The sequence below is a fragment of the Pan paniscus genome, chromosome 10, assembly GCF_029289425.2.
Source record: "Pan paniscus chromosome 10, NHGRI_mPanPan1-v2.0_pri, whole genome shotgun sequence".
NCBI lineage: Eukaryota > Metazoa > Chordata > Mammalia > Primates > Hominidae > Pan > Pan paniscus.
The window spans coordinates 140100139-140123035 of NC_073259.2; the positions used below are offsets into that span (position 1 = coordinate 140100139).

The 22897-nt window shown below is 49.5% G+C and overlaps 1 protein-coding gene across 31 annotated transcripts in view; it reads left to right on the plus strand.

The window, feature by feature from the left end:
* The window catches only part of LOC100971447 (E1A-binding protein p400), a 131147-nt gene that overhangs the window by 55712 nt on the left and 52538 nt on the right, over positions 1-22897 (plus strand). For 22 of the 31 annotated variants that reach the window (XM_034934876.2, XM_034934885.3, XM_034934870.2 and 19 more), the window contains 14 exons: positions 219-326; positions 1254-1444; positions 1842-2019; positions 6641-6777; positions 8152-8321; positions 8633-8807; positions 8921-9057; positions 12692-12878; positions 13367-13533; positions 15206-15375; positions 16236-16478; positions 18917-19081; positions 20737-20895; positions 22537-22631. In XM_034934876.2, coding sequence (XP_034790767.2) covers positions 219-326; positions 1254-1444; positions 1842-2019; positions 6641-6777; positions 8152-8321; positions 8633-8807; positions 8921-9057; positions 12692-12878; positions 13367-13533; positions 15206-15375; positions 16236-16478; positions 18917-19081; positions 20737-20895; positions 22537-22631 — 2282 coding nt within the window. The remainder of the gene's footprint in view (positions 1-218; positions 327-1253; positions 1445-1841; positions 2020-6640; positions 6778-8151; positions 8322-8632; positions 8808-8920; positions 9058-12691; positions 12879-13366; positions 13534-15205; positions 15376-16235; positions 16479-18916; positions 19082-20736; positions 20896-22536; positions 22632-22897) is intronic. The other 9 variants (XM_055096402.1, XM_055096399.1, XM_034934886.3 and 6 more) reach the window with 3 other exon arrangements.

Genomic DNA, 22897 nt, shown 5'->3' on the forward strand with positions numbered 1-22897 from the left:
CAGTAATGGGCAACCATTTTAGTTTTTAGAAAAAACAAGTGTGCTTTTAGACAATATAATCTTTTTCCAAGGAGTGATCTAAAGCTGGAAAAAGGAATACATGTGAGAGGAAGCCCCTTGCCCTTCTTACCGTGGTTCTCCTGGCCGCTGCTCCTTCCCAATTTAAATGACAGTTGTTGTTATAAAGTAACAGCCCTTCTGCCCGCAACCCTCTGCAGCTGAGCTGCCCCTCCTGGACCTGATGAAGCTGTACGAAGGCGCCTTCCTGCCGAGTTCTCAGTGGCCCTGGCCGAAGCCTGATGGGGAGGACACAAGCGGAGAGGAAGGTGCGCTCCCAGCCTTTGGAAGAATTCAGGGTTAAAAGCAGAAGCCGGAGTACTTACAAAGACTTAAAATAAGATTTAGAAAATTTCTTTTAGTTTGATAAAATAAAAAATTAGAAATATTTAATAAGTATCTTTATATTGAATAGAATTTTATTAAATTCCGTGCTTTTAATTTATTAACCTGGCACAGTTATCGGGGCACTTGATCATGTTGTGAAGGATGTAAAAATATTTTTCTCTAGATTTATAAACATCATTGTTTTATGGACCTAGATATATTTATTCAGGCTGTGCTGTGTTTGTTCAACACACCAGTTTTGAGTAGTTTATTTTACTTGGTATTAGACTTTCTAAACAGATGCACAGAGCATACCAGAAAAGGTCTGCCTTTCCTGCTCTCATTCCAGTTGTTGGGACAGTTAGACACCTGCATGCGAGTTGGGGAGTGGCCCACAGGAGCCTTGGGGAGGTCAGACCTTACCAGACCCCACGCTGCCAGCAGGACCAGAGGAAGGAGTGGCGGGTTTGGTCTCCTCCCGGTTTCCCACATTTGGGAAAGGGTTCTGCTTTTTTCTTTCTTGGTGATAGACGGGAGATCCCTAAACCCTGAGACACCTACATGTATCTCTCTGTGATACCAGCTCCTAATTGCTATGGAGACATTTTCCAAAATACCAGACTATTTGGGGCAAATTATACTCTTGGAGGGCTTTCCAGAATGGTCCTTGGTTTGATAGTTTCATGAGAGTTCTCTCCCATTTATCCAGGTAGCATTGTTAGATATTTTGGATTACAAATAAAAAATTATTGCCTAATTCAGTATTTAAAGTAGTTGGATTCTATAAACTTTTTCCTGTTTTAAAAAAAGGTTTAGATTTATAAAGCCCTCTCAGTGGCCCTCACTTCTCTGTTTTATTGTCGTTACAGATGCAGATGACTGTCCAGGCGACAGGGAGAGTCGCAAGGACTTGGTTCTCATCGACTCGCTTTTCATCATGGATCAGTTCAAAGCTGCCGAGAGGATGAATATCGGGAAGCCAAACGCCAAGGACATTGCGGACGTCACTGCGGTGGCTGAAGCCATCCTGCCGAAGGGCAGTGCTCGGGTCACAACCTCGGTGAGGCGCTAAGCTTTCAAGTGTGGGATGGGCCTTTGAGAGACAGAGCACATAGCTTAGCCATGAGAAAAGCTTTTCCTCTTCCCAGTGAAATGGTCTATCCCAACTGCAGAGTTGTCAGAAAAAGCAATTCTTCATGTGCCTGTAGTCCCAGCTACTCAGGAGGGTGAGGCAGGAGGATTGCTTAAGGCCAGATGTTCAGGCGTTCAAGACCAGCTTGGGTGACCTAGCGAGACTCGATCTCCAAAAGAAGCAATTCTTCCTCTTCCTGTTTTCTGTAGATCATTTTTGTGGCTTTCTAATTGGTTTATCATGTGACTGTTGATTTCAGTTTTGAGAAAAAGTTTGGGTGATTATTTTGACGAGCTGTCATTCTTTTATTTGTTCATCACTGCAGGTCAAGTTTAATGCTCCATCTTTGTTGTATGGGGCTCTCAGAGATTATCAGAAGATTGGCCTGGACTGGCTGGCCAAACTCTACAGGAAGAATCTCAATGGCATATTGGCAGATGAAGCGGGGCTGGGTAAAACAGTGCAGATCATTGCTTTTTTTGCCCACCTAGCTTGTAACGAAGGTAAGAGTTTGCTAGTTTTTTTAACAATACCTATTTGCTAGGACTTACCTATAGGCCAGTGTGTTTGATGGGAGTGTGGGGACTTGGCTATCTTATTTACTTCTTTGCTCCTGTCTGTTGACCTGAGCAAATTGAGGCTCAGAAGTATTCATTGTATGAATGAATAAAAAACTGGTTCACAGTTAACATCCAGTAACAATTAGTGAAAATCTAATAAAATACAGAGACTCGTCAGGCTATGACTGAACCTTGTGACTCCAGGGTCAGGTCACTGTGCAGTGTGTGGGCAGCAGAGCAGGTGGTCCACTTCCCATGCTGCTTCTAGACTGGCATGAACCCGCTGTTGGGCTCTCAGCCGTGTGGGGTGGTTTGTGGCATGCATCTTGGCTCACTGTATCCTTTTCATGTTATGATGTCCATGCCTCCTCTCGTCCCTCTTGCTGGATTTCACCTGTCAGTGGGGCAGCGTTTCTGATCCACTGCTCGGGTTCCTTAGGGAATGGGCCTGGGTACACTGTGTGGGCTCAGTCTCTGCATGGCAGCCCCAACTGGTTCTTCACCCTCCTGACACTTCTAGTTGGTACACAGCTTGTGTAGGCCCTCTGGCCTCCTTTCCAGTCTTTAGAGTCAGCTCCCTGTTCACTCCCCTTCCTCTCTTGGCTTTTGGGTCAAGTGCCCACCCTAGTCTCCTGCTCTGTGCCTAGCTGCAGAAGAAGGTGTGACTTGTGTCTCTAACACAGGACAAGGTTTCACTGTTCCTGCTCTTGTAAGAGAAGTGTTCAGTAAACATCTTGGAATGTGGTTCCCACTATATGTTCCAGACTTAAAGTAGGCTTTGCTATTGCTGCAGAGAAGAGGGGATGTGGCCTTGTCTTTACATTTGAGCTTTGAACGTAAAGCTGGACACGTTTAAATTAGGAGGGTCAGCTTAGGGAAGCGATGACCCCATGGGTGCTCTGACTGAAGGCTGTGTGGAAAGAAATGGAACACAGTGGGCTTGTGGTGGGGGTCTCAGTCCAAGTAGCTTAAGGAGAGAGAGGCAGGGCTGAGGGTCCCTTCACCTCCAGCGAGGGTTCTTTTTTTTTTGAGATGGAGTTTCACTCTTGTTGCCCAGGCTGGAGGTGTAATGGCACGATCTTGGCTCACTGCAACCTCCGCCTCCTGGGTTCAAGCGATTCTCCAGCCTCAGCCTCCCAAGTAGCTGGGATTATAGGCATGCGCCACCACACCCAGCTAATTTTGTATTTTTAGTACAGATGGGGTTTCTCCATGTTGGTCAGGCTGGTCTCGAACTCCCAACCTCAGGTGATCCGCCTGCCTTGACCTTCCAAAATGCTGGGATTACAGGCGTGAGCCACCGCACCCGGCCTGAGGGTTCTTCTTAACAGTTCCCTTCTAAGCTGTTTGCATAGTTTGCCACAGCACTGTTGTTGAATACGTCTTCCTTGCCTTCTGTTTTGAAAAACTCGGTGCATCTCATGATCAGTTTTTAAGCATAAGCAGATCAACTTCTGAGCTTCATATTTTCTTCCATTATTTGTTTCTGTCTTTGGCCCGTGTCACACAGTTTAGATGTAGTGCTATAGCATACATTCATAGGCATAGTTAATTCAAGATGGAAAAGCTACCTTGCCTTGCTACTTTATTATTTAGGTTAAAAGAGTGTTCACTGTTACAATAGTAAAATATTGGAAGTAGCCTATACATTTTTTTTTTTTTGAGACAGAGTCTTGCTCTTTCACCCAGGCCAGAGTGCACTGGTGCACCCTTGGCTCACTGCACGTTCCGTCTCCTGGGCTCAAGAGGATCGCTTGAGGCCTCCTGGGCAAGAGGATCAAGGCGATCCTCCTGCCTCAGCCTCCCAAGTAGCTGGGACTACAGACGCTTGTCACTATGCCTGGCTAATTTTTTTGTATTTTTGGTAGAGACAGGGTTTCATCTTGTTGCCCAGGCTGGTCTGGAACTCCTGAGCTCAAGTGATCCACCCACCTCAGCCTCCCAAAGTGCTGGGATTACAGGCGTGAGACAACGTGCCCAGCCTTTTTTTTTTTTTTGAGGAGCTGTTGCCCAGGTTGGAGTGCAGTGGCATGATCAGGGCTCACTACATCCCTGACTTCCCAGGTGCAAGTGATCCTCCCACCTCAGCCTCCTAAGGAGCTACTTAGGAGGCTGAGGTGGGAGGATCACTGTGACTGAACAAAAAACTGGCTAAGTTTTATATTTTTGGCAGAGATAGGGTTTTGCCATGTTGCCAGGTTGGTCTTGAACTCCTGGGCTCAAGAGATCTGCCTGCCTTGGCTGCCCAAAGTGGTGGGATTACAGGCATGAGCCATCGTGCCCAGCCTGGAAGTAGCCTATGCTTCTAAAACTAGGGGATTGTGTTTTGTCAGTTGAACAGATGAGTGAATCAGTCAGCGTTCATTCATCTGCTCCTTACCTGATGACTGTCACAGACCCCAGGCACTTTTCTAGGTCCTGAGGTTGCAGCCCTGCTTTCAGGAACCCCACACTGGTACAGATGAACCTTGAAATGGGCTAATGACCCAGCATAGTGACAGGAGCCTGGCCAGCTGGAGCAAGGTCTCAGGGAGATGGGGCAGTGGGGGTGGGGGTGGGGGCTGCAAGTGCAGCTGGTGTCCAGGAACAGCACCGAGGCCAGTGTGAGGGTGAGAGGGTAAGAGGGTGTGAGGGGACGGTGGGGGATGACAACAGAAAGATTGCGGTCAGCCACGATAGAGGCCTAACAGGCCCTGGGAGCTGATGTGGCTTTGCCTTAGTGTGTGGTCTGCATCAGTGCAGGTGTTGGTACAGGTGTCTGCTCAGGCTAGAGAGCTGTGGTGTGATCATGGCTCACTGCAGCCTCAGCCTCCTGGGCTCCAGTGATCAACCCTCCTGCCTCAGCTTCCCAAATAGCTGGGAATACAGGTGTATGCCACCACGCCTGGCTAATTTTTTTTTTTTTTTTTTTTTTTTGGAGAGATGAGGTCTTAACTATGTTACCCTGGCTGATCTCGAACTCCTGGCCTCAAAAGATCCTCCTGCCTTGGCTTCCCAAAGTGCTGGGATTAGAGAGATTACAGCTGTGAGCCACCGTGCCTAGCCAGCTTTTCTTTTCTTTTTTATTTATTTATTTTTTAAATCTTGTTTTTCACTGGGTGTTAAAATATCATCTGGATTTGATTTGTGTTTACCTACTCCTGAGGTTGTGTCTTTTTTTTTTTTTTTGAGACGGAGTTTTGCTCTGTTACCCAGGCTGGATGGATTGCAGTGGCGTGATCTCAGCTCACTGCAACCTCTGCCTCCGGGTTCAAGTGATTCTCCTTCCTCAGCCTCCTGAGTAGCTGGGATTACAGGCACACGCCACCAGGCCCAGCTAATTTTTGTATTTTTAGTAGAGACAGGGTTTCACCATATTGGTCAGGCCGGTCTTGAACTCCTGACCTCCTGATCTGCCTCCCTCAGCCTCTGAAAGTGTTGTGATTACAGGCGTGAGCCACTGCATGCAGCCGGTTGTGTCTTTTAAAGAGTTTATTGCCCTGTTATATTTTTTTCTTTGTGACATTTCTGTTCATATCCTTTGTTTATTTTCTATTGGGTGGTTCTTTTCCAGGATCAGCAGGAATGCTTCGCATATTAGCAGTAATGGCCGTAGATGGATGTGTTGTAAATATTTGTTTAAAGTCTGCTAAGTCTGTCTTGTAACTTGGTTTATGTTACATTTATAGCACAGAAGTTGAAATTTGTATGTATTCCTCTAATAATCTTTAAAAACCTTAGTTTTCTCGCCAGGCTCGGTGGCTCATGCCTCTAATCCCAGCACGTTGGGAGGCCGAGGCAGGCGGGTCACCTGAGGTCAGGAGTTTGAGACCAGCCTGGCCAACATGGTGACACCCCGTCTCTACTAAAAATACAAAAATTAGCTGGGCATGATGGCTTGTGCCTGTAATCCCAGCTACACAGGAGGCTGAGGCAGGAGAATCGCTTGAACCTGGGAGGCAGAGGTTGCAGTGAGCCGAGATTGTGCCGTTGGACTCCAGCCTGGGTGACAAGAACAAAACTCCATCTTAAAAAAAACAAAATCTTAGTTTTCTGAAGAATGAAATTTGAAACAACGTATTTTAGGATGGTTTGGATGTGCCCTGACTAAAGCTTGGGAAGCAGCGATGGACACAAGCCCTTGGCTAACAAAACACAGTTTAGATGCCTGCTGCGTGGGTGCCTGGCTTGTGGGAAGGACTTGAGCAGGGTCTGGGGCTCTCTTAGTCTGTGAGTCCACTTTCTGAGTGTTACTCGTTCCCCCTGGGATCTTGGAGGGGTTTTCTGTGGTTTGAATGAACACTAGTGTCTTCTTGGGACTGCTCGTTCAATGTGTGTCTACTGAGGCCTCCTCTGGTGCAGGCTTGGTGCTTGTGCAGCAGCGCCCTGGGGGCCAAGGAGCAGCTTCTGGGCAGTGTGCTGGCTCCAGATGAATGCACTTGTTCCCCCGCAAGTCTGCCTCAGTCGTGCGATGGCTCATGTGACCCATACTCATACTGATGAAGCGTCTCTGGTCAGACACAGTGCTAGGTGCCTGGACATGACAGATACTTTGACGTGGAAAATTCTGTTTTTTGCTTTGTAGGTAATTGGGGCCCCCATCTTGTTGTTGTGAGAAGTTGTAACATACTCAAGTGGGAGCTTGAATTGAAACGTTGGTGTCCCGGACTCAAAATCCTCTCATATATCGGCAGCCACAGAGAACTCAAAGCAAAGAGACAGGTATTTTTTTTTTAAACATAAAATAAAGCTAAACAGAAAGCCATGTTAATTTTTATAAAAGACACATTAAAAAATGTGAAGACATGCTTATTCATGGAATTATTAAAGATCACTCATTCATGAGTTAACAGACCTTTATGTTGTTCCCCTCGAAAGCATAGACAATACCGCATCGGCCTGGCCATTGCTTGTGAGGAGGGCCACGCACTCGCAGGCCCAGGTGTGCACAGATCTCAGTGTCACTGCCCAGAAAGTGGGGCAGTTTGCTCCAAAAATGGTATTCTCTGGGGCAGTGCAACACTTTCCCCCTGGAGGCCCTGCTGGCTTCCACAGGCACAGAGGAGAAGCTAGGTGCTCCCAGCTCTGAATTTAAAACCCATAGAACCATTTCCACAACATGCCTAATAGATAACGTTTCTGGAACAAATTTTAACTTATTAAAGATTTTTGTCTGCCCTATAGTTTCTAGTACTAGGTCACTGAAGGTAGATTCATCACAGTTTTCCATTGAGTAGAACGTTTTGGACCATTAGACATCATTGTGTTGGGTAGTGTTTACTGAAAAAGTGAGCTTTCAGTAGTATTTTCTTTTTTACTATTGTAGTCTGTTTTTGGCGCTATTGCAAAATACCACAGACTGGGTAATTTGTAAGTATAGAAATTTATTTCTCACAGTTCTGGAGGCTGTGAAGTCCAAGATCCAGATGCCAGCAGATTTAGTGTCTGGTGAGGGCCTGGTTTCCGCTTCCCAGATGGGGCCTTGCTGCTGCACATTTTGGAGGGGACATGGCGGAAGGGATGGAAGGGCAAAAGGGTCCAAGCTGGTTCCCTCCAGCCCTTTCATACTGCACAAGTTCATCTTTGAGAGCAGGGAAGTGTCCACTTCTTAATACTACCACCATGGGCATTAGATTTCAACATGAGTTTTGGAGGGAACACATTCAAGCCATAGTACTATGTCTGGCTTTTAGTTTGTTTTTAAAAAGTATATAATGCAGTCAGTTGCAATACAGATGTTGACATCTCTTATTTTTCTGAGCACACTTCCCCTTGTTTTGATTAGATACTAGAAGAGCTCGCCCTGCTTCAGGATCCTCTGCTATAATCTCAGTATTTTCCAAATGGTAATTGTCAGCGCCTGCAAAATAGCTTCTTAATTTGTCAACGAAACTGCTTTAGACCCCTAGAGGTAGAGATAAAAACATAAACACAGCCATTTTCTGTGCGGTAATAGCAAGTTATTTAAAAAAGCAAGTAAACTTATAGGTGGGAACGGAGTCACTGGGTGGCAAGCTTTGGGAAGGGTGTGTCCTCAAGGTGATTTTGAAAGACAGTGGAGTGTGAAGGCACTGAGCCGTCCTCTCTGTGCTGCAGGAGTGGGCCGAACCCAACAGCTTCCACGTCTGCATCACGTCCTACACTCAGTTCTTCCGGGGCCTCACCGCCTTCACACGAGTGCGCTGGAAGTGCCTGGTCATTGATGAGATGCAGCGCGTGAAGGGCATGACCGAGAGGCACTGGGAAGCGGTTTTCACCCTGCAGAGGTCTGTGGGTTACGCGCTTGTCATTGAGTGTTCTTTGCTGTTGATGTAGAAGATTCTCTTGAAGAAATCTGCATAATTGCAGACACAGACAATGGCCTTTGAGCTAGAGAATTGCTTTTCATCTTCATCCCAGCACATGGGCCAGAGAGCCCCAGAGCTGGGTCAGTGCAGCCCCCCTTTTCAGGCATGTGCACATTGACATTTGCGGTGTTAAATCACTGTCCCTTTTCTCACACATTGTCAGAGAAGATGCTGCTGCAGCCAGCCCCGTGGCTGTAGAACTCCAGTGTTGTCTCTTGTCCTGTTTGCAGCCAACAACGCCTGCTTCTGATCGACTCGCCGCTGCACAATACCTTCCTGGAGCTCTGGACCATGGTGCACTTCCTGGTCCCAGGGATCTCCAGGCCCTACCTGAGCTCCCCTCTGAGGGCCCCCAGTGAAGAGAGCCAGGATTACTACCATAAAGTGGTCATAAGGTTACACAGGGTAGGTTGGGTTCTGCCATTTCAGTTAATTAATTAAACATGCATATGCCTCATTATAAATGTGTTACAGCAGCATTTTTGGAAAGAAAACAGTAAACAGTTTTTTATTTTCAGGTGACACAGCCATTTATTTTGAGGAGAACTAAGAGAGATGTGGAAAAGCAACTAACAAAGAAGTATGAGCATGTTTTGAAGTGTCGCCTTTCTAACCGACAAAAAGCCTTATACGAGGACGTTATCCTGCAACCTGGGTGAGTGTGGGCTCTGGGCATGTGCCCCCTTTGCTGTCCCTGCCTGTGAGGGAAAACGGCCCTTTCTGTGGCCTCAGCAGAAAGCTCCTTTCCGCAAGGATTGGGTGTCTGGAGCTGGAGACCGAGGCACCCTCCTGGGGGCAGCAGGCTCTGCAGCCTCAGGTGTTTCCAGCTGTTTCAGGCTCATGCTGGTCCTGCTGCACTTCCCGTCCCAGAAGCCCCACTCCTGTGTAGCTGCCCACGTGTAGGGTGGTGTCCTGGTGCTGCTCCCTGTGTTGCCCAGAGAATTCTGTGAATTTTAGTTTCCATTCATCCGGGAGGGACGGTGATTGAGCAGCTCGCCTTCCCACAGCCAGCTGGAGGCCCCAGGACTTGGGTCGGCTGTGGCCCACCGGAGGTGGCACGCTGGTGTCTGTGGTGCAATGAGTGGTGCGTTGCATGGGGTGGAATGCGCCACGCAATGCACACCATGTGATGGCCAGCCGCTGTGCCTCTGTCTGGCAGGGACGTGCTGGTGCCAAAAGCTGTGCCCTTCGAGTTGACACAGAGTGTGGGGCCCCCTTTGACCCTCTCCGAGGTCTTCAGATGTGCATGGTTTTGGTCTGTCAGGCTTTCCATTTTCCTGAGTTTAGATAAAAAAAACACAAAAAACCCTGGAAATCAAGTTTTGGAGGATTTGAAATTTGTCTGTGCTTAGTCATCACACCTCACTCTCTGCTGGGGGTGTGGCCATGAGGCTTTGCTGCAGGGTTACCCCCTACCCCGTGCCACCTCAGCCTCAGCGTCCCTCACAGGCACAGTCAGACACACTGGATCAGGTGACCCCACTCTTCCCCCAGCCACGTGCTGATGTGCTCCCCTCCTTGTGGGGAGATGACATGGGGACCCTGATGAGGTGCTGTGGTGGGAGCAGACGCCAGGCGATCGTATGAATGCACTCTGGCCATGGCACAGCAGACTGTGGTTTGTGGAGACTAGGGGTGAGGCCATGCTAGCCACACCCCACCCCCCGTCCTGGGTCTCCCTCTCTGTGCCTCATCCTCTGCTCTGGGTCTCCTTCTCTGTGCCTCATCCTCTGCTCTGGGTCTCCCTCTCTGTGCCTCATCCTCTGCTCTGCAGCCAGAGGGCGTGCACTCATGGGCTCGCCAGGGTTCTGTGCATGCGCATGTGGAGCCTGGGCACCCTCTAGAGGCAGGTGCCTGTGAATGCAGCATGCTTAATCCTGGTGAGTGGAGATTTCAGGAGGGAAGGTAAATGTGCATGATGACTGTGGAATTTCTCAGTCCTCCACAAATGACACAATACAACCGTCCTTTCTCCAAGAGGCGGAGCAGTGGAGCAGGACTTCATTCCACACCATTAGTGGCGAGACTCTCCAAGCATTGTAGAAACTTTGTATGTGTGGATAGAAACCGCTTTGCCATGTTGCTGAAGCTCTGGTGTCAGATTTTTCAGTAGAATACTGAAATCAGCCTGTGTCAGCTTTGGTAACACACTAGTTGTCATTTGAGTGGAGAGGACTCATAACTTTATGCAGGTTTTGAGCGCCAGCCTATCAGGGAAGTCACGTTGACCACGCCCTGCGTACAGAGACCATCTTAGGGAGTCCGACCCATTGCCCTTATGTGGTTGTGCCCACACAATATGGTGGTTTGCCTTCAGGGTTGCAGTGTCGTCTGAGGTGTGAGAGGCTGGTGGCCCTGGGACCTGTTGGGGGAAAGCACGTCTTATTCTGCTGGTCTTAGGCCAGCTTTGTGGCATCTGCTCCCTGGGTTAATGGCAGGAGAGCGCTTGGACTCCTCAAGCACATTTTCCTCTTTCTTTCCGGGCCTGTGAAATCAAGCTTCAGTGCATTAGGTGTGTGCACGCCTCGCCCCCCTGGAGCACCTGGTAATCAAGTGTTTGGGCACTGTCTGGTGTTTGACGGGATCCTTGGGTGGCCCAGGAGCGTCCTGTCCTGGTCAGCTCCCCCCTCCTCTTGCAGGGACCATGCCACACCCGCTGCCGTGAGAGTGGCACCCATGTTTCTGTACCACGAGCTCCAGAGCTGCCAGACCAGACTCCCTACCTGCCCAGACCCCCCTGTGCTTGTGCCGGCCTCTCCTGGTTCCTGTTAGCCAGGGCGAGTTGCCTTTCTGTTACCAGCCAGTTCATATGAGCTTTAAGCTCCATCCCTTCTCCGGAACCATCCGTCGTCTCAGCCATTCTTTTTGAAGCATGTGATTTGCCCTGGCCCTTGTGCATGTAAGTCCTTCCCTGGCCTCTTTTCCTTCCCACCGCTGCTCTCTAGAGCCAGGCTCACAGGAGCTCTCCTGATGCTTGTCTCCATTTTTCGGTCTCCACTCATTTCTCAGCCCCCATGCAATGTGCTCCTCACGCATCAAGGCCTAGCTGTGTGGGGACTCAGGACTCCAGGCACCGTCTCTCCTGTGGAGCCCTCCTGCTTTTTTTTTTCTTTTTTTTTCTTTTTTTTTCTTTTTCTTGAGATGGAGTCTCGCACTTGTCACCTAGGCTGGAGTGCAGTGGCACGATCTGGGCTCACTGCAACCTCTGCCTCCCAGGTTCAAGTGATTCTCCTGCCTCAGCCTCTCGAGTTGCTGGGATTACAGGCATGTGCCACCACACCTGGCTAATTTTTTTTTGCATTTTTAGTAGAGACGGGGTTTTACCATGTTGGCCAGGCTGGTCTCAAACCCCTGACCTCTAGTGATCCGCCCACCTTGGCCTCCCAAAGTGCTGGGATTGCAGGCATGAGCCACCGCACCCGGCCTTGGTTGGGTTCTGTGGTGAGTACTGATGTCATGGTAGCTTCTGTCACCTGCACTTGAGCTGACCCTTGAGCTCCTCACGTCCGGCGTGGCAGAACTGAGCTCGTGTTTTCCCAAGCCTGGCTCCCTCCCTGGTGTTCCTGTTTTAGGGTGTGCGCCACCATCGACCAAGTTGTTTTGAGATGGAAATTTGCCATTGCTCTCTCCTCCCTCCTCTTCCCACAAGTCTGCCATCTCCTTCCTGAGTCTCTCTCCCAACCAGTTACCTGTCGTCACTATCACCCCGGTTTCCTCCCTCAGGCCGCCTGGTGCACTGTGCTCACACCAGAGAGCTACTCCCCACCACGGTCCCATTTCCTGCCCAGCCCTGGTCCCAGTGTGCGTTGTAGGTCCTTCTGTCTGCCCCCTTCACTGGGTGGTAAGCCGCACAGGGCATGGACCTGGGCCCTCGTCTACCCCCGCTCACTGCCTGCAGGGCCAGTGTAGGACCAGGCGTCAGAGCTGCCGAGCGGGTGTGTGAGGGGCTTTGCTCTGCTGCGCTCACCCTGCCCCTCACTTTGCTCATCCCCCTTGGATGCCCCCACTTCTCTTTCAGAGCACTCGGTATGATTGTGAATGAAGTGGAGTGGCTGTCTTTCCATCAGCTCTGGTGGGGCGGATGTCATTCTCAATGGGGATGGCGAACGAGTGCAGAGGGGCCTGCCTGGGATGTGGACTTGAATGGCCACTCTGTCTAACTCATTAAGCGGACCTAGAAAATCTGCTCCTGCCTGCCTTTCTGGAGTTGGGACAGTCGATGGTGAGGGTGGGACTATGTCCATGTGCCGTTTGGATTGAATGCTTCGTGTTTCTTTCTCCACGGGCAGCACTCAGGAGGCCTTGAAGAGCGGGCACTTTGTCAACGTCCTGAGCATCCTTGTGCGGCTGCAGCGCATCTGCAACCACCCTGGGCTCGTCGAGCCCCGGCACCCAGGCTCTTCCTACGTGGCGGGGCCACTGGAGTATCCGTCCGCATCTCTAATCCTGAAGGCACTGGAGAGAGATTTCTGGAAGGTAAGTGGAGGATCCAGAAAGCGGAATTACTGTTGGATATCTTTTCTAGGCACATTATAGATAAAACCATTCTTGGAAATGGGTTCTCAACCAGCTCTTCTGCAATTGCAATTGCAGCTCCGTGATACATGGCACCGTCTAGCAGCACTGATGGCCTGCCACCCCTTGCCGGAGTGTTCCACCTCCGGAAATTTACCCGAGGGAGACAGGCTCACAGAGTGGAAAGATGCAGAGGGCAGGCTTTCTTGGCATTGTGTGGATTGTGGGCTGTGAGAAGTAGCTGAGCATGCACGCTCATCAGCAGAGCTTCACCAAGGGTGTGGCAGCACCTGTGTATTGGCACGGAGGAGGGTCTGCTTGCCGAGTGGCCGTTAGAGGGGGCGCGTCTGGATGCCCACGTTAGGGCCCTGCCATAGAAATCAGTTTTGATTCTTAGGTGCTTTTTTTGCCTCTTCATGCAGCAAGACTTTTTTTCTTTTTCTCTCTAGGAAGCAGATCTTTCCATGTTTGATCTCATCGGCTTAGAAAATAAAATCACTCGTCACGAGGCAGAGTTGCTGTCTAAGAAGAAGATACCGCGGAAACTCATGGAGGAAATCTCCACTTCAGCAGCCCCAGCAGCCCGACCAGCAGCAGCAAAGCTGAAGGCCAGCAGGTGCGTGCGACCCAGAGGCAGTGGGGAGGGTTGGCTCCCAGGGCCCCCACAGCTGACCCAGGTCTATGCGTGGTGAAAAGAAAGGCTGCTAATGTAGTTAGGTTATCTGCTGCTCTTGGGACCTTGCTGGTGTCCTTGGCTGGGGTATGCCTGGCTCTGCAGATGCCTTTTAGGCTGTGTGGTGCAGTGCAACTGCTTGCCTCCCTGAGCAGCAACCTCCTTGATCGTCTTTGCAGCAGTTTTAGGATAGGGTGGGTGTCAGGGCTGCATTTGACCTGGTGCCTCGTGTGGTGGAGGCTGGTGTGGCCGAACCACACATGTGTAGTGAGTGTGGCAGGCAGAGGACTCCACCCCCACGGTGATGTCATTGTCATAACAAGTGACATGTGAGTGATTCTGAAGTGATGCTTTTGCGGGTGTCATGAGGCTGGGAGGGACAGACACGTTAGATGATTAAAACGAGATATAAATGACTCATAGTCTAAATCTAGCAATTGGAAATATCCAAAATCCTATGCTTGGGTTAAAAAGAAAGGAAAGGAAAGGAAATAGGTATTTGGAGATGAAGGGGCCAGCTCTGCAGACAGTCTTGTGATCCTTGCCATTCCAGGAGTTCTGCAGTCTTTCTTGTTGGCACTTCTGTATTTGGCTTCACTGGGGACTTTGAGTGGATCACCATCCCCTCATCAGTACCAGAGGTTTCTGCTTAGCTTGAGGACTCACGACCCAGCAGGCTGCTCCTCAGAGAGCCTGCAGCCGTCAGTTAAATGAACAGCACCCATTCCAGTGGGTGCTAGTCTGTCTTTTTAAAATGGCTTTTTACAAAAAAGTTTATAAAAGTTTTTAATAGAGACAGAGGTCTCCCTGTGTTGCCAGGCTGGTCTTGAACTCTTGGGCTCAAGGGACCCTCCTGCCTTGGTCCCCCAAAGTGGTAGAATTACAGGTGTGAGACCACACGCCCGGCCTAAAAATGGCTTTTGATGGCCGTCTCTGCCTGTTACATTGTATAGGAGTTTTGAAAATGGCCAATATAGTTCCCAGCTTAAAGTGGGCACAGTGGCTCATGCCTGTAATCCCAGTGCTTTGGGAAGCCAAGCTGGCAGGATTGCTTGAGCCCAGGAGTTGGAGACCAGCCTGGGCAACATTGGGAGACCCTGTCTCTCCAAAAAAAAAAATCAAATCCAGGCGTGGTGGTGCACACCTGTATTCCTAGCTACTTAGAGGCTGAGGCAAGAGGATTGCTTGAAGCCGGGAGTTTGAGGCAACAGTGAACCATCACTTGAACGGCCGCTTGATCAGACTTTTGTCAAGTTGATGTTTCTCCTCACTCCCCTCAGCCCTTGTGCTGTAATAGATGCATTGTTTTCTATCTACATTGATACGATTGTGAAAGTTAAAACAGCATTCACCCTTGTATTCCCAGGAATCTGGGTGGATGTACCATACCACTTTGGTGTACTTAGTCTTGTTAGCCACTGCGCCCGGGCCCGGGGTGAGCTTACCTAGAGCAGTACTTAGGCATCTTTCCCCTTCCCTCTGTAAACTGCACTCTGGGTGCTGGTCCCTGAGCTGGCTTCCTATGGGCAGCGGTGAACCCCGGCTCCATGAGGTGGCCTGTCCTCTCTGTGGTCTGATGCTCTGTATCTTCTTGCCTGGACCAATGGGCATCTAGGTTGTTTCAGCCTGTGCAGTACGGCCAGAAGCCCGAGGGTCGCACCGTGGCTTTCCCCAGCACTCACCTGCCCCGGACGGCAGCCCCCACCACGGCCTCTGCTGCTCCACAGGGCCCGCTTCGAGGACGGCCGCCCATCGCCACGTTCTCTGCCAATCCGGAGGCAAAAGGTAGACTTCACGTAGTTGTCTGCTCTCCGCCTTATGGAGGTTTTTGTGGGACAAGTTCATGGCACTTTCTTCTCGCGCCTCTGGATGCGGTAATTGTCCCTGAGTGGGAACGGGCACCACCCGCTGGCTTTCTGAAGGTGCCTTGTTTAGTTCTTGATGAGTTTTAGACTTTTTGATGGCTTGTAATGGATGTTTTCCCTATTGAAGAAGCTTCACTCCTAGGTGATAAGTGTTGATCTGATGCTCACAGCCACTGGGCAGGCTGTTTCTGTTGACAGAGGCGCGTGCGTGCAGTCGTCTAGGAGACTCCTGAGAACGTCTGCTCATATTGTATTTTGTGCTGTCACTTGAACTTAATTATTCTTTTGAGGAAGGGTAGAGTAGAAAAGGCCATCAAAAGAGTTAAAAGTAGTATTTCACCACCTGGCCAAAGGGGCCCTCCACGCCATGTCCATCCAGGTTTTCTGAGCTAAAAATAAATGCTCAGACCTGCATTGTTGCCAGCATTCTCTATAGAAATATGAGTGGAAGCTCTGTTGATGTTTTCTTTGTGTGTTTAGGAAATAGTTTCTAATTGATAGTAATGTTTGGTTGGGCTGACTTCTAACAGTTTCTGTTTACTCTGAGAAATGTACCGCGTAGAGTACTGTAGCTCGAAGTGAAGATAATTATCAACAAGTAAAATTATATTTCTCTCACCCTGTAAACTATATGGCCCTTCTTTTTTTCCTTAAGAGGGGACTTCTCATTTGAGAGACAGTGTGAAATGTTTATTTTATTTCTTTAAAATTCGGTTTAAAATATTGTATTTTATTAAGAACCTCTAACAGCTTTGCACAAACAAACCTTATCGATTGCAGCAGCAGCAGCCCCGTTTCAGACCTCTCAGGCTTCCGCCAGTGCTCCACGACACCAGCCCGCCTCGGCCTCCAGCACAGCCGCTAGCCCGGCCCATCCTGCGAAACTGCGGGCCCAGACCACAGCACAGGCCTCCACCCCAGGCCAGCCCCCGCCCCAGCCCCAGGCCCCCTCGCACGCGGCCGGGCAGAGCGCGCTGCCTCAGAGGCTGGTGCTCCCCTCGCAGGCCCAGGCCCGCTTGCCCAGTAAGTGGCCTCACCTTTCCAGGTTTCTGCCATCTCTCTACCCCAGAGGAGTTGTGTTAAGAACACGGGGATGTAGGAGGAGCCTTGCTGTCCACTCCTTTGTCTTTCCCCAGCCCCATGCCCGGCGCTGCCTCTCACCAGTGCAGCTGCCTCCGGCATGAGTCTAGCAGGGAGCGCCTCTGTGGAGGCCGCATCCGGCCTTCTCCTATCTGTGCTCTCTCTCCTGACCCCGCCATCCAGCTCTGCTTTTCTGCTGCGCTCACTCACTGCTTTGGTGCTGTGGACGGCACTTCCCAGTGTTAGCCCCGGCCTTGTTCCACCAGCCACACAGGTGCACTCTGGGGGAGCAGATGCTCCTAGAGTGACAGCGACTGCATTTGGGAAGGTCGCTTCCTTGCCAGTCATGTGAACTAGCTTTAGGTTCCTAAAAAACATTAGCTCTTTTTAGTCTCTCACCTGTTACCAAATTTAAACTTGGGATTGCTCAACCAAGATAACTTGTAATAATTTATGACTTAAAAAACAGTTATTAATTTTTTTAATACAGAACATTTTGCTGTGTCCAGTGGGATTAGTATGTTTTCAAACCTTACATGTACCCTATTCATTCTGTGGTGGAAATTATCCTGACTTAAAGTATGATGTTATTTCTCAAGTGCCACCTCAACTCCTTTTGTTGTTGGTATAGCCAAATTATGTGGAGGCCTTTCTGGAAAGATGGAGATGGGAGAGGGAGTGATGCACAGAGACACTTGAGTTCAAACTAATTCTCTTTCCTTACAAGTCTCTCTCTCTCCCATTGCCCAAAAATAAAGAGGAATTGTCCTAGTTAAGTGCCCTAAGGGAGAAAGCAGTTGCATATTTTACATCTTCATCAAACTAGACACTGTCTTGCGTGGGATGAGAGTCATGTTGGTGGTTGCCAGAGGAGCTGTTCTTTGGGAGATCTGTGAAGTGAGCAAAACTGCTTTTCCTGTGGGTCGGTCCTCACCTGTGTATGGAGCAAGGAGGATTGTTGAGAGATTGACACTTCTATGCACAAATCTCTGTCTTCTGTTTTCATTTTCCCCTCCTTGTTCACGGTTATTCTGTGGGCAAGATATCTCTAGACATTTTTCTAGTCTCTTACTAACTGTTCTTTTTATCACGTCACTAATAATTCTGGCATGGATTTCTCGGGAAGAACATTTAGACTCAAGTATCAACCATTGGGAAATAAGTCTTTAAACCTGTTGTTCAGTTGTAGCCAGAAGGTAGGGGGGCAAATGACCACATCTGAGTTATGTTTTTTCAAAAAAAGTGTTTTAAGCAATGCTAAGTTTTACTTTTTTTTTTTTTTAAACAGTAAATGTTATAGATTGACGCTTACCATCTAATTCAAATTAGTATGAAGCTTTATATCTTAAAGCTTTGTTTATGTATGTGATTTCTTTATGTATCTAGAGGCATTGCTAGATCTTGTAGACACCGTGGCTCACACCTGTAGGCCCAGCTGCTTGGGAGGCTGAGGTGGGAGGATCGCTTGAACCCAGGAGTTTGAGGCTACAGTGAGCTATAATCCTGCTACTGCCCTCCAGCTTGAGTGACAGCCAGACCCTGTCTCTCACAAAATAAATAGAAATGCATTCTTAGATTTTGAAGAGTTATGGGTGTAATTGAAGCTAGTTATTTTTTTATATTTGTAAAGATATAATCTCTCTTTGTGAGCTAAATTGGACAGGTACTTTTCACATTTTTGAAGTTCTCTAAAGTTTAGGTTCATATGTGAGTTTCCAAGTGTATTACAAATACATTTCTGCTTTTTTTTTTTTTGGAGATGGAGTTTCACTCTTGTTGCCCAGACTGGGGTGCAATGGCCTGATCTTAGGTCACTGCAACCTCTGCCTCCCGGGTTCAAGCAATTCTTCTGCCTCAGCCTCCTGTGTAGCTCGGATTACAGGCGCCCACCACCATGCCCAGCTAATTTTTTTGTTTGTTTGTTTGTTTGTTGCATTTCTAGTAGAGATGGGTTTTCACCCTGTTGTCCAGGCTGGTCTCGAACTCCTGACCTCATGTGCTCCACCCACCTCAGCCTCCCAAAGTGCTGGGATTACAGGCATGAGCCACTGCACCCAGCTGATTTCTGCTATTTTTGTTGTTTCGGTAGAAAAGTAAAATGTTCCTTAATAGCTTCGTTAATAATATCAATATCTGATATCTAAAATCCCAACCAATTATGGTTAAGTAAAGTTAACCATTAAAATCTGACATTTTGTTTTCTCTTTTTAATAAAAATAATTATTTTTAAGAAGTGGTAGAAAACACTACCTGATAAACATTTCTGTGGTGCTTCAGTTTATGATAGATGGTCATTATATACAAGAAACGACTGTCAATATGACACTCCCAAATTTTTTCCAAAATGATCTGAATTCACCTTTTCCTCTACGTTTCAACAGGTGGAGAGGTAGTGAAAATAGCTCAGCTGGCATCCATCACAGGACCACAGAGCCGCGTGGCTCAGCAGGAGACGCCGGTGACACTGCAGTTCCAGGGCAGCAAGTTCACCCTGTCACACAGCCAGCTCCGGCAGCTCACAGCGGGCCAGCCGCTGCAGCTGCAAGGTAAGGATAAGGATGAGAGAGCACTGATGCCAAAAATGACAAAAGCGCCTCACCATGAGCCCTGCTGCCCGTGGGCCTGCCTCGTGCATTTAAGTGTCAGGCTTTTCCCTATGTCCGATGATGCGTCTCACCTCATGGGTTCATGGAAGACCAGGGAGATGACGTTCATCAGCCACCGGGTTGCCTGCACTTGATGCGTGTCAGATAAACAACAGGCACTTTCGTTACCAGCATCTGCGCTTTGAAGAGAGTTTCGTATTTTGTAGATCAAAGTAGAAATATTTGGCCAGGCGTGGTGGTGCTCTCCTGTGGTCCAAGCTACTCAGGAGGCTGAGGTGGGAAGATCACCTGAGCCCCAGAGGTTGAAACTGCAGTGAGCCGAGATCGTGTCACTGCACTCCAGCCTGGGTCACAGAGTGAGACCCCATCTCTAAGTAATAGATAAGTAACAGAAATATTTGCTGCTTTCTAATATAGGTGTGAGACAAATTGTCCCTAAAACACCACAGGATTAGTAATTTTATGTATGAGAAATCATTTTCTTCTATCAGCAGACTTAATTTTAACTCCCAGACCCAAAGCCCAGACCTTTGGTGAAGAGCAGTGTGTTTATATAGTAACTGCTCTTTAAAAAAAGTGAGGGAGAGGAATTGAGTGGCGCCTTGTCCCCGTGGTGGGATCATTTGCTCCCTGTGTTTTTGTTTAGGGTTCAAGGAACACCCACAGCAGCCCCCGCAGCCTCCTTCCCTCACCTTCCTCGACAGCAACCTCAGCGGCTACCTTCCCCCACCTTCCCCAACAGCAGCCTCAGCGGCTGCCTCCCCGCCACCCCCCCACAGCAGCCCCGGTGGCACCTTCCCCCACCTTCCCTCACCTTCCTTCACCTTCCGTGACTGCAGCCTCAGCGACTGCCTTCCCCCAGTGCTTTCCTCATGATTGCTGCCTGTGGCACTTGTCAGGGTGGAGGGTTTCGTCATCAGTAGGGTGAGCCCACTGACCTCCTTAGAGAGACACACACATCTCAGCAGAACAAGGCCTGCCACAGAGAAACGATTCAGTCTGGTTTACTTCCTTTTTTTTTTTTTTTTTTTTAACAAAACAAAACATTTTTTGGCCCACAGAGGCGGGGTCGCTTGGTAACATCTCTGATGGCCGCCGGTTTATTCATAGAGATGACCTGGGAAACTATCTTCTCCAGAGGAAAAGAAGTCAGAAAGATGTAGTCACACAAGATCCAAAGTGGCAGCCTCGTTAAAAAGCAGCAGAAAAGCCACAGGCATCTGGGCTAAAAACAGGGTTTTGTTCTGTTTCTTCATTCTCCTTGACTGCTGTGATCTGGGAGTGGGGATGTCCGCCTCAGTACCTCGAACAGCATGGCAGGTCCTCAGCAGCTGTGTGTCACCCACCTTCCATGAGAGACAGAGAGTAGATGGCCTTTTCTTGACACGGAGCAAGATACCTTGTCTCTTAGTGTGTCGTCATCCACTGTCGGTGATGCCACTTTCCTCACAGTAACTGAACTTTGCATTGATTTTTTTGTGTAGATTTGATTTTCAGTTTGTCAACTTATTTTTGTACTGTTTGGAAGTGCCTGGAGTATGTGGCTGTGATGTACACATGCCTGTCATTGACACCTAGTGGACCTATGATTGCAGGCAGCGTCCTCCAGATCGTGTCCGCCCCCGGGCAGCCCTACCTTCGAGCCCCTGGCCCTGTGGTGATGCAGACCGTGTCTCAGGCGGGCGCTGTGCACGGCGCCCTGGGAAGCAAGCCCCCGGCCGGCGGTCCCAGCCCTGCACCCTTGACCCCACAAGGTAGGGTGCTCTGAGCAGGAGGGAGACTTGGCTTGGATGCTTCTTTCTCTTCCATCTAAGGCGAGTGGAAGGCATTCATGTGTCTTTGACTGTATCTCAGAACAGCACAGTCTAGTGTGTGGCCATCTCTGATTTCTATAGATGTGTCCTAGTGTCAGCCTGATTTATTTTCTTTTTCTTGTGCTTTCAAAGGTATTGGTTGGATATAACCAGCCTCCACTGTCCTTAGGTTTTTGTTTTGTTTGTGTTCTCACAAGAAATTTGGAATCATGAGAAATCTTGCTTGTTTGTATATCGCCAACACATTCAGTGTGCTCCGTTTCCCCTGGGAGTGGGAGTGTGTGGCCGCCCACGCAGGGTCTGGTTCTTTGTCCGGCCCGAGCTGCCACTCCTCATCCTGTCTCGCCACCTGCTTCACCTCTGAGTCCCCGCTCTGTGCCTGCCTTGGCCCCAGGTCTCTCTGGACATGCTCTGTCATGATGTGGTGTGTCCTCTGGAACCCAGAGACCTGTGGAGGCAGGTGGGAGCCTAGAGGGGTGAGGCTCTCTCCTTGGGATGGAGCCCTTGTCCTGGTGGCCGAGTGGTGTCCATTCAGTTCCAGCCCCACCTTTGCATAGTGGGCAGTGATGTTGGGTGGGTCACTGCCAACCTGTTAGGCTCTGTTAGTCATCAGAGGAGGCTGCAAGGCTGGAGTGGGGAGGGGCCGTGGCTTGTTCTCCAGTCCTGTTAGCATCACCTAGCAGCAGTCCTGCATGCCAGCATGGTCAGCAGTTCCACTCACCAGGTTTTGCCGCTACCCCCAGAACCAGGCATCTTGGGGATTCCAGAACCAGCTGCTGCACCCTTCTTCGCGGGCTGATGAGTCACTGTCCCGTGGAAGCCCTCCTCAGCTTCAGAGGCCCCAGTACCAACTGGAGTCCTGGACCCTGAGGGTCTGAGCTCAGACACCCCCACCCCCAAGTGCTGAGTTCTGACAACCTCAGCCTCTCCCCTTGTTTTTCCCTAAGGTGACTCTTACCCCTGGGCCCCTTTTCAGCACTCAGACACCTCTTTGACCACATCTTTGTAGGAAAGTCTGCTGCACTAAGTGGCATGGCTTCTGCCTTCCTGATTGGCCCTGGCTGGTAGCAGGTGTCATGTCAGGAGCAGCTCCAGGGAACGGATATGAAACGGGCACTGGCTTGCTCTGTTGCAGTCGTGAGGACTGGGTGGACTTCCTGCCGGGGCTGGGCTGCTCATGGCAGGCAGGGGCCTCACAGTCATCGGGCGGTCACCTGGGCTAGGAGGTGGCCATGTGCTGATGGCGATGGGGTACCCAGGGCCTCAGAGGTGTGCTGGGATGCTTCTGGGTGGCTCTGGAGTGCCTCGCAAAGGAAAGGGATAAGCTGCTGGCTCCATTCAGCTCCAGTCATGGCCTGCGAGCCAGCATGCTTCCGTGGCAGGTCTAAAGCATTTAAATTTGAGCTCATGCACATTCCAGGCATGTGCTGGTGGAGGATGAGGCCTTGGGGACATGCCGTTGCAGAATGACTTTCTGTGGAGTGTGCTGGTGGAGGGTGAGGTTCCATGGAGCATGCTGGTGGCAGATGAAATCCTGTGAACTTGGCGTTCCTTTTCACCTCTTCCTTTATGCATTTGTAGTTGGCGTTCCGGGCCGCGTGGCGGTGAATGCCTTGGCTGTAGGAGAACCCGGAACGGCCTCCAAACCAGCTTCTCCCATTGGAGGGCCGACCCAGGTAAGCACCTGAGCTTGAGACCCCGGTGCACGTGGACAGGTGGCTTTCCAAGAGCTGCTGGTTGTGTTTGGTTGTGATATTTACAGGCTCCTGTGAATTCTCAAGTGATGTTACTGAATTCTTATTTTAAAACACACATTTCCTAATAAAAGAAATGAAACTGGACTTACGACTGCCACAATCTTTTTTTGTATTTTTTATGTCCTTCTGCAAGTCTTCCTGGGCATTAGAATTGCTCACTTGTGTCTTGAGAAATACTTCCCATC